This window comes from Protomyctophum parallelum, assembly GCF_964188405.1.
Source record: "Protomyctophum parallelum genome assembly, chromosome: 7".
In the NCBI taxonomy this organism is placed as follows: Eukaryota; Metazoa; Chordata; class Actinopteri; order Myctophiformes; family Myctophidae; genus Protomyctophum; species Protomyctophum parallelum.
Genome location: NC_139705.1, coordinates 54,272,330 through 54,284,148, shown reverse-complemented (window position 1 = coordinate 54,284,148; position 11,819 = coordinate 54,272,330). Strand labels below are relative to the sequence as shown.

At 44.2% G+C, this 11,819-nt stretch overlaps 1 protein-coding gene across 1 annotated transcript in view; it reads left to right on the top strand.

The window, feature by feature from the left end:
- The window catches only part of kif3b (kinesin family member 3B), a gene marked incomplete at its 3' end in the record, with an annotated part of 41,047 nt that extends 37,750 nt beyond the window's left edge, over positions 1–3,297 (top strand). The window contains exons 10-11 of the mRNA XM_083770237.1: positions 757–1,016; positions 3,192–3,297. Coding sequence (XP_083626363.1) covers positions 757–1,016; positions 3,192–3,297 — 366 coding nt within the window. The remainder of the gene's footprint in view (positions 1–756; positions 1,017–3,191) is intronic.
- Between the last annotated feature and the right edge of the window lie 8,522 nt (positions 3,298–11,819).

Genomic DNA, 11,819 nt, shown 5'->3' with positions numbered 1-11,819 from the left:
CAAAGAATTACAAAGAAGAAAAACAACAAAAAAAAGTGTTGTAACCTGCCGATTTTTTTCCTACTTTCTAATTCTTTGTTTGGTCCAAAATATTGTGTGTGTTGTCATGATTTGTCAGGACAAGAGTTGGCTTCGTATACGACGCTTAAAAGGTCTTTAAATTAATAATTTAAGAAATGCCTATGGGACAAAATGCATTGAGATTCATTTCCTGGGCCACTCGTTGTTCTATATAAATGCACCATTTACCATTTAAAGGGATTGTGACATTAAAAAAAAGGTTTTGGAATTGTTCTTGTTTTTTTTAGGTTTTCTAATCTCAATTGCACCCAAAAAACATGAACTTTTAACATTCAGTAGATTTTCTGTGATCTGGGGTTTTCTGGCTCAAACAGGTGCTCTGATTTGCCGGCACTTACTGCAAATCCCATATATGTCAATGGGATTTGCCAGCAGATGTCACTGTTTCACTGTGTTGCCTGTTTTCATTGTAGCTCAAAAGGCCCAAAAAACCCCAAAGAAAACTTCAGACCACAGAAAATCCACTGAATGTTCAAAGTTCAGGTTTTTTGGGTGTAATTGAGGTCATAAAACCCAAAAGAAAAAAGAAAAAGAAAAATGAATGAAAATGAATGTCATAAAACCTTTAACATATTTGTGGGAGGAGCAAAGCTGTGTCTGTCCGTCTCTGACCTGCACCGATCCTTTATATTCATTGTGTTCTCCCCGGCCCCGGCATGGTCGTCATGGCAACAGGCTGAGAACATCCTGCTGCTGGAGATGGACTTGCCAGCCCGGACCACCAAGGAGTACAAGGAGCCGGCCGTGGCCCCCAAGGTGGCGGCGGCGCTGGAGGACGCCCTGAGGGACGAGGACGAGATCCAGGTCGACGCCTCGGGATTCCACAGCGGGGGAGGGGGAGGGGCCGGGGGCGGAGCCTCTGGCGGGGGCGGGGCCGGGGCCACGCCCAGCAGCGGCGGCGGCGCCAACGGCAGCCTCAAGAAACCAAAGTCTGGGTGAGGAAAAAAAACCTGCTCTCTCATTCCTACGTTTTTTTGTCTCCAATCGTCTTGTGTTCATTTATTTTAACCCATTCTGGACGGGAACCCCTTTTGGTGTTTTATTAACCCATTCTGACCTGAGATCAGATTCTAAAAAAATGTCTGACAAAATGTCTGACAGTTTTCTGAAAAAGCTATGTTTCTATGTCAGTCGTTCTTCGATTTTTCAAAAATAGCAGACCTACGAGCTAGATCTGCTATTTTTTCAATAGCTAAAGCATGGCGTGACGCTAACACCAAAAGGGGTTCCCGTTCAGAATGGTTTAACTAAGCATTATGTTATACTTTAGCTATTGAAAAAATAGCAGACCTACAAGCTCGTATAGCGCGCCACCGAGTGGCGCGCTATACGAGCTTGTAGGTCTGCTATTTTTGAAAAATCGGGAAAATGTGGCGCAGATCTTTTGAATATAATATTTTCTTTCAGAAGACTTTTTTTTTTAAATTTCGACGTCGGGCCTAAATGGATTAACAGTGAAAGTCTCAATTAAATGTGCTACAAAGTGTTTACGATAATGTTTTTAAAGCTTTATATTCTTCTATATCATATTTTATATTCCAATATAGAGCGTCGCAGTCCCTCCCCCTTTCAGAACGACGAGTGGCCCAGGAAATAAATCCCAATGCATTTTCTCCATAGGCTTTTCCTAAAGTATTTATTTAAAGACGGATACGCCGCGGACAAAGACAACTCGGATCGTGACAAATCATGACAATGAACACAATGTTTTGGGGCCGATCAAATAATTTATGAGAAGAAAAACAAAACAAATAGTGTTGTCTCCTGCCTTTATTTTCTTCTTTCTAATGATTTGATCGGCCCCAAAATATTGTGTTTCATTGTCATGATTTGTCACGATCCGAGTTGGCTTTGTCCGTGGCGTAACCGTCTTTAAATAAATACTTTAAGAAATGGCTATGGGTCCTATGGGGCCCTCTATAGGGCTGGGGTTCTCAAAAACATTTTATACCACCACTCATGGGCACTAAAACGCTACGATAATATCAATAATTGCTATGGAGATGGTTCAATGTACAATTTAGGCATTTAGCAGACGCTCTTAATCCAGAGCGACTTACGTTAAGCAAGAACAAAAAGCATGGGAATACATCACATACATAAAAAGTGAATCATGCGTAAGTTAAGAACGTAACAGTGGAATATCTATATAATGTAACTATACATGTATACTTTATAGTGCTGAAAACTAAGCTATGATGACTAAAACTAAGACTAAATACAATTTCGTCAACAAATAAAAACTAGACTAAAATGTCAGGAAGGGACTAGTGGACAAGGGATCCAGTACAAGTCATTTTACACTTGGTTGCATGCTGGAAATAGCAGATCTACAAGCTCACAACGCGTCGCGAGCTTGTAGACCGGCCATTTTCAGCAAGTGTAAAAACTGTCATTCCGACGGCATCAAGGCCCGCCAAAATACATTTTAGTCGAGTAAATCAACCGTAGATTTAGTCGACTAAAACTAGACGAACACTAAGACATTCCAGGTGACTAAAATGTGACTAAAACTAAATGTCCCAAACTATAGAAGAGACTATATGACTAAAACTAAAACCAAAAACAACACTGCTGTGTAGAATGCACTCGCATGCGGTGAGTGTTACTGTGCAGTTCTATTCAACAGGCCTTTGGAAAGAAAATGGAAAAAGTCAAACCAAACGTAATATTTCAAATGAAAATGATATTTTTTTGGTAACACTTTACAATAACGACCTGTTATAAAGCATTTATAAACATTTATAAGCAGTTTATAGATGAGTAATAATCATGAACAGACTGTTTGTTGACATCCGTAAATGTTTACCTAAACATTTATAACTATGTGAATAGTTTACTATACTTACTAATACCTTACTAATAACATATAAATGATGTTTAAACATAGTTATACATGTTTAGGTAAACATTTACGGATGTCAACAATGATTGTTCATGATTATTACTCATCTACAAACGATTATAAATGTTTATAAATGCTTTATAACAGGTTGTTATTGTTAGGGTTACCATTTGTTTTTCATGGTTTTATTTGCTAATAAAACTCTTCTTTCTCCCCCCCCCCCCTCTCCCTCTCCCCCTCGTCCTTTGATCTGTCCGACGCCCAGCCGACCGAGAACGGGCAAGAAGTCTTCGACCCCGACGTCGCCTTACGGTGCCTCCAGCCCAGCCTCTCCGCTCTACCCACAGTCCAGAGGCCTGGTGCCCAAATAACCCCTACTACCCCCCCCCCCCCCCCCTATCCTCACCTATGGTTCACTCATCCTATCCTCGTTCCTACACGCACCTTTCCTCTCCATGTCGGGACCCAAACACTGCTCCTCAGATGATAAGGTTCTGTTTGGTAAGAGGGGGGAGGTTCGCTTTTAGTTTTTTCCACTTTATAAAGACAGAGTGTCTGTTATGTAAAAAAAAGGAGCTGTACGTGTTAACCCATTCTGACCTGAGATCAGATTCATACGAGGTTTCCACTGGACACACACACACTGGTCTGATTAACCCATTCTGACCTGAGATCAGATTCATACGAGGTTTCCACTGGACACACACACTGGTCTGATGAACCCATTCTGACCTGAGATCAGATTCTATAAAAAATGTCAGTCGTTCTTCGATTTTTCAAAAAATAGCAGACCTACAAGCTCGTATGAGCTTGTAGATCTGCTATTTTTCAATAGCTAAAGCATGACACGATGCTAACACCAAAATGGGTTAAGTCCCGCTGAGTGTCTGTGTTCGTGTGCGTCTTAGATTAAGGGTCTACGTATGCTTCTAAGTGTAAGTGAGTATGTATACTTTTTTTCTAAGTGTACACTAAGGCCAGAGAGACGTTGGCCTCTCGTCTCCGTGTTGCTGTGATTGGCTAAGATGCTGTTCTGCCTGAGGCGATGCTAACACACCGATAACTCACTCTCCCAGATGCTGTAACGTCTGATCTCAAACGCCATGCAGGTTCCAACATGTCAAACACTAGGGTTACAATGTGACACGGGTCACTGTGACATGTCAACCACTAGGGCAGGGTTCCCCAATTCATTTTCCTCAAGGGCCATATTTTGACTATAGGGTACCAGACCAGGCTGGGGGCCGATTCGGCACGCGCAAGGTCGAGGTCTTGCCCTGAAATTTTGCCCTGAAAAATAAATTTCAGGGCAAGACCCCATTTGAAAAGGACCCCCAGTTTGACATGCAGAGGCTATACTGACCCCCATTTAAAGCCATTTATATCTGGGACCCCCCCCCCCAAAAAAAAACCAAACAAAAAACCAAACATTATTATTATTATTATTATTTTTTTTTTCAGGGGCCACAAGGGGGCGCTCTGCGGGCTAATTGGGGAACCCTGCACTAGGGTCACAATGCAACACGGGTCACTGTGACATGTCAGTCAGTGACCTGCCATCCAGCGGAAACCTCGTATGAATCTGATCTCAGGTCAGAATGCCTTAAGCTCCGTCTTTCATCTCTGTGGAGTTTCTGGACACAGCCTTTCAGTCGCACGGAGCTCGGTTGAAGCTGCAACGCAACGGACTTGGAACGGATCTGAATACGTAGAATGTCTACAGCTCCACATCGCACCTCCTGCCAGCCTGTCCTGACGTCACTCGCTCATCCCCTCCATTCCCCTGGTTCTAAAGTCCTGACGTCACTCGCTCATCCCCTCCATTCCCCTGGTTCTAAAGTCCTGACGTCACTCGCTCATCCCCTCCATTCCCCTGGTTCTAAAGTCCTGACGTCACTCGCTCATCCCCTCCATTCCCCTGGTTCTAAAGTCCTGACGTCACTCGCTCATCCCCTCCATTCCCCTGGTTCTAAAGTCCTGACGTCACTCGCTCATCCCCTCCATTCCCCTGGTTCTAAAGTCCTGACGTCACTCGCTCATCCCCTCCATTCCCCTGGTTCTAAAGTCCTGACGTCACTCGCTCATCCCCTCCATTCCCCTGGTTCTAAAGTCCTCATGACGTCACTCGCTCATCCCCTCCATTCCCCTGGTTCTAAAGTCCTGACGTCACTCGCTCATCCCCTCCATTCCCCTGGTTCTAAAGTCCTGACGTCACTCGCTCATCCCCTCCATTCCCCTGGTTCTAAAGTCCTGACGTCACTCGCTCATCCCCTCCATTCCCCTGGTTCTAAAGTCCTGACGTCACTCGCTCATCCCCTCCATTCCCCTGGTTCTAAAGTCCTGACGTCACTCGCTCATCCCCTCCATTCCCCTGGTTCTAAAGTCCTGACGTCACTCGCTCATCCCTTCCATTCCCCTGGTTCACGGAAGTAATTTCTCTATGGAGAATAACATGGGGTGATCTTAAAATCGTCTACTATAAGCGTTGTGGTCCAAAAATAAACAAGTTGTCTCAGCGTTATTGTCGGGGAGGTGTCTCTGCATCGTTTGCGACAGTCAGTCACTCTTACAGTATATGATACAGTCTGTTTATAGCGAAAATGTAACAATAGCGTTTTCTCTCAGTCAGTTGATTCTTCATATCCATAATGAGTGAAGCGGCCGTCAGGGTTTTCAGACACAGACCTTTTTTATGAGGCGACGTCAGACTCCGGTGCTCTTTTGACATCTGGTGTCCCACCTGCTGCTACTGTTTGGGGTTCGAACCCACTGTGACATCATCAGGCATGGGGGGGGGGGGGGGGGGGGTTGGGGGGGAGAGACAGCTTGAAATCCTTTTCAGATCCAGCTCATGTGGCGCCAGTGTTGTTTTCGTCGACTAAAACTTAAGACGAAAAATGTTCGTCGACTACCTTTTTTCACGGACAAAAAACTAAATAGAAACTGAATGAAAACTAAGCTATGATGACTAAAACTAAGACTAATACTGACAATTTCGTCAAGAAATAAAAACTAGACTAAAATGGACTAGTAGACAAGAGATCCAGAATAAGTGAATTTACACTTGGTTGCATGCTGAAAATAGCCAGATCGACTATTTTCAGCAAGTGTAAAATCTGTCATTACGACGGCATCAAGGCCCGACAAAATAATTTTTTGTCGACTAAATCAACTGTAGATTTAGTCGACTAAAATTGCGTGACATTTAGTCGACTGAAACTAGACTAACAATAAGACATTCCAGGTGACTAAAATGTGACTAAAACTAAATGAAAACTATTCAAAAGACTATGACTAAAACTAAAATCAAAATGTGACGCCAAAAACAACACTGTGTGGCGCTCCTCTGTGACAGGTGGTCCCCAAAATGACACTGATTAGCCCCGCGGACCCCCTTTTGGAAAGGATATGCCTGCAGGGACCCCCCATAAGGGACCCCCCATAAGGGACCCCCATAAGAGAAGATCTTTACGGCTCTAGCGGTGATTCAGGGACCCCCATAAGAGAAGATCTTTACGGCTCTAGCAGTGATTCAGGGACCCCCCATAAGAGAAGATCTGTACGGCTCTAGCAGTGATTCAGGGACCCCCCATAAGAGAAGCTCTTTACGGCTCTAGCGGTGATTCTCAACCCGTTTAACCCATTCTGACCTGAGATCAGATTCTACATCCTGACAGTTTACTGAAAAAGCTATGTTTCTATGTCAGTCGTTCTTCGATTTTTCAAAAACAGCAGACCTACAAGCTCATAGCGCGCCACTCGGTGGCGCGCTATGAGCTTGTAGGTCTGCTATTTTTCAATAGCTAAAGCACAACGTAATGCTCACACCAAAAGGGGTTCCTGCCCAAAATGGGTTAATTTCAAGGACCCCCCAGTTTGACATGCATTATAGTCTTCGGACCCCCCCCCCCCCCCCCTCATTTAATGGCATTTCTATCTCTGGGGACCCCCAATTTATTATTGTAAAATCAATGCTAATTTAACTCTGACAGTGTTGTGTACACTCTCAGAGTTACAGACCCATAAGGGTCCATTTGGTTCCAAAATGATCACTTAGCGGGGGACCCCCAGGGGACCACTCCTCTAAAGACAAGCAAGGGGGAAAAGAAAAGATTTCAAGTGCTGTCTGACCTTTTGACCCCATGTCTGCGTAGCGTATGTAATTATATCTACTTGTTGATAGGCAATCCTCAGTCACTTTTGCAGATGTAAAGAAAATAAAATGTATTCACTATTGGGGGGTGGGGTTTGGGGAGACTAACTTATTACCATGTTTTTTTTTTTTTTTTTTTTTTAATAAATAAACAGATGTATAGATACAATTTTTTTTTTTTTTTCATTTTGTTTTCTTTAATAATATAGACTTATTTTTGGAGCTGTATTATTTAATGTTTATTTCTGTGCATCACACATGCTGTACGCTTGTTTTCTTTGGTAGTCCAGCCAAGGTGCAGGTTTTCTACTTTACGATTGGTGAAAAGCTGGAGTTTGCTCTCGGTCAAATCTGAAGAATACCCAAACAGAGAAACACTTTAATCTGAAGAATACCCAAACAGAGAAACACTTTTCTTTATCCAAAATGAGCTAATAATATAGCACAGGCAGACTCTTCACATGCTAGAGCATGTCTGAAATAAATATCAGAGCTGAAATCGACGTGTAAATGTGAAATGAATGCTTAAACATGTAGCTATTGTAATGTTAGAGACCACAGAAGACATGTAAATATGAAATAAATGCTTAAACATGCAACTAGGTGTAATGTTAGAGACCACAGAAGTGAACCTTTTTCAAGCCTGTTTTCTCAACTCGCTGTTTCTCTGCCAGACATTACTCTATAAGCCATATCTCTAAAAACCGGTGGGTCAAATTGAACAACCAATATGTCCATTTGAAGCTGTATGATTCCCTGCTTTCACATGACATGAACATTCAATCCAATGGCAGTCCCTCAGTCAAATCTTGTCACAAATGGCTCCAGTCGTTCACGAGTCCAACGCCTTGCTATTCATCAAACTGTTGCACAAGTATTGTCCCTCAAAATGCAGTAAGAAAACACACACCAGATGGTTTCTCATGACAAGAGTCGAGCGTTCATTCTTGTGCACTGCTATAAATGTCTTCTACATCCTGACAGTTTTCTGAAAAAGCTATGTTTCCATAGCAGACCTACAAGCTCGTATGAGCTTGTAGATCTGCTATTTTTCAATAGCTTAAGCATAACGTAATGCTAACACCAAAAGGGGTTCCCGTTCAGAATGGGTTAAATCATGGAATTTAAAAACGTGGGATAATCTCAACATTTCAGTGCTGTACGTACTGCCTGCTGCATGATTTTTAGCTCGGTTAATATTTGGTTGCTTTATCATACATCAATCCATAATACTGTAGGAATCTGGTAAGCAAAATGTGAATGTCTTTATTTTTTATTGCTTGCGTCATAATATCTATCCTGTAATCATGGCCACTGGAATCACACGTACTGCATATCCAACACTTTGACGACGACCACCTTTTTGTATTTCTTTCCTGCAGCCAAAACAAAGATGATTAATCGCTGGTGCACTTTGTACTGTGGCTAGCTGTGTGTTTTGAATTGTTTAGTTCATTTGGAATATTAAAGACGATTCTATGATTGCACTGCTTCCACTGCTGCTTTATTTATAGTATCTTTGTTCTGATGGTGATCAAAACAAAGTGTGTGTGGAGTACAGTACAATATTTGTCATTGAGATAGAAAAGAATCACACCTGTGTGAACTGAGTGGTGCAACCCCCCCCCCCCCCCCCACCCCCCCTCCTCCTCTCTCTCATTAGCAGGCAACAGAGCAGCACTATCTCTCTCTCTCTCTCTGTTTCTGGCAAACAGCTCCCTACTGGTACTCATTGTCATACTGGTGCTCACAGTCACATAGGTGGGTTAACGTCACATAGGCGGGTGATCACGGACGTTGCTGTTCCTTGGAGTGGTTGCACCACTCAAAAAGGCATTCTGAGGCATTTTGTTAAAAATATGTGTTTTGCAAAATTCCACCTGATGGTGGCGCTATAGCAGCCCAATGTGAAAAGGGTGGGATATATTCCCCAGCCTAGTAGGAAAGTCCGTGAAATGTTTCAAGTAAATTGCACAGTGTACGCTACCAGCTCAGTGGCCTTGTGGTTAGAGTGTCAACCCTGAAACTGGGAGGTCGGGGTTGCATTGGGGGTCAAATCTACTAATCAAATGATTCCCGAGCGCGGCACGGCTGCAGCTCACCGCTCCTTGGCTGCAGCTCAGCGCTCCTTGGCTGCAGCTCACCGCTCCTTGGCTGCAGCTCACCGCTCCTTGGCTGCAGCTCACCGCTCCTTGGCTGCAGCTCACCGCTCCTTGGCTGCAGCTCACCGCTCCTTGGCTGCGGCTCACTGCTCCTTGGCTGCGGCTCACCGCTCCTTGGCTGCAGCTCACCGCTCCTTGGCTGCAGCTCACCGCTCCTTGGCTGCAGCTCACCGCTCCTTGGCTTTTTTCAATTCAATTCAATTTTATTATAGTGTCAAATCACAACAAGTTGTCTCAAGACACTTTACAACCAACAAAGATCCACCCAGAGCAAGCAATATTGCGAATTTGCGACAGTGGCAACGAAAAACTCCCCTTTTAGGAGAGGAGAAAAGAACGTCAGGCAGAACCAGACTCTGGGGTGGGCGGCCATCTGCCTCGACCGTGTCGGGGGGGGGGGGGGGGGGGGTAGAGGGAGAGAGAGAGAGATAGACAGAGAGAAATAGACAGAAATAGACAGGTGGGCTCCGTGGAGGGGTCTGGTCCACATCTGGTCCACATCTGGTCGAGCTCTGTGAGGCCGGGTCCAGGTCACACTTCTGGTGGGCTCCATGAAGAGGCCTGATCCACGGTCACGCTCATTCAGTCAGTTGGGGGTTAGTATTAGAGGTCCACAGAACTGCGGCGGGGAGGACGAAAAGAGACTCCGGGGAGAGATTCCCCGGATGTTGGATTAGTGGCAGGCCTTACTGGAGCCTATATAGTGTATATTACAAGTACTGCTGGGAGACAGACCCACACAACAATGTACGACCATGGTATCCAGCCAGACTTGGAGACAACCCTAGCTATAGGCTTTGTCGTAGAGAAAGGTTTTCAACCTAGTCTTGAATGTGCAGAGCGTGTCAGCCCCACGGACCGAAGCCGGGAGAAGGTTCCACAGCTGAGGTGCCTGGGACCTAAACGCCCTGCCTCCTATTGTAACTTTTGATATTTTTGGAACAGTAAGCATTTTTGCATACTGTAGACGCACTGGTGTTCTATTTGGTTTGTAAGGATCAATGAGATCTTTGAGATATTGTGGTGCCTGACCATTGAGAGCTTTGTAGGTAAGAAGAAGAATTTTGAACTCTATTCTGTGTTTGACAGGGAGCCAGTGTAGAGAGGCCAGTGAAGGAGTGATATGGTCTCTTCTTCTGGTACCTGTCAGCACACGCGCCGCAGCATTTTGAACTAGCTGTAGGCTTTTCAGAGACTTACCTGGGCAGCCTGATAATAGCGAGTTGCAGTAGTCCAGCCTTGAGGTAACAAATGCGTGGACAAGTTTTTCTGCGTCTATTTTGGATAGGATGTGCCTAACCTTTGCAATATTTCGCAGGTGAAAAAAGGCAGTCTTTGAGATTTGTTTGATGTGCGATTTGAAAGACATATCTTGATCAAAGGTAACTCCCAGATTCTTTACAGTGGCCTTGGAGGCCAAGGTAATGCCATCTAGAGAAAAGTTCTCATCGGCTAGCTTGTCTCTTAGGGGCTTAGGGCCGATCACGATAATTTCCGTTTTGTCAGAGTTGAGGAGTAGGTAATTACGGCTCATCCAACTCTTTATGTCTTTAAGACAAGCTTGAAGTTTGACTAATTGATCCGTTTCGTTCGGTTTCATCGATAGATATAATTGAGTGTCGTCCGCGTAACAATGGAAATGTATAGAGTGTTCCCTGATGATGTTGCCCAGAGGGAGCATATATAAGGAGAAAAGTATTGGTCCAAGCACAGAGCCTTGTGGGACTCCGTATTTGACCTTTTCACGTGTTGAGGAGCCATCATTGACATCTACAAACTGAAATCGATCAGACAGATAGGACTCGAACCATTTCAGTGCGGCACCCCTGATGCCAACCAGATGCTCCAGTCTCTGTAGCAGAATGTGGTGGTCAATAGTGTCAAATGCAGCACTAAGGTCCAGCAACACCAGTACGGAGAGGAGGTTATTATCTGCTGCAGTCAGGAGGTCATTTGTAACTCTCAGCAGTGCCGTCTCAGTGCTATGGTTAGCTCTGAAGCCTGACTGAAAGCCTTCTAATAAATTGTTGTTATGTAGAAAGTCACATAACTGTTTGGCGACTGCTTTCTCGAGTATTTTGGAGAGAAATGGTAGGTTCGATATAGGTCTATAGTTAGCTAGAATGCCTGCATCAAGAGTAGGCTTTTTGAGTAGAGGTTTGATTACCGCTACCTTAAAAGATTGTGGCACGTAGCCTGTCACCAAGGACATATTGATCATATTGAGTAGGCATGTACCAACCGGAGGCAGGACCTCTTTGAGTAATCTAGTCGGAACTGGATCCAGGGTACATGTCGTTGATTTTGAGCAAGATATCATTGAAGTGAAATCAGAGAGCTCGATTGGAGAGAAACTATCCATATATATATTTGGGTGTGCGGCCATCTCTGAGACCACCATATTTGGAGGCAGTCCAGTGGGAGCCGAGAGTAGTTGTAGATCAATTTGATCTCTGATAGTTTCTATTTTGCCACTGAAGAACCTCATGAAATCGCTACTATTGAGAGTTGTAGGAATACGTGGATCAGTGGAATCGCGGCTTTTTGTCAGTTTTGCCAAAGTATCAAAAAGAAACTT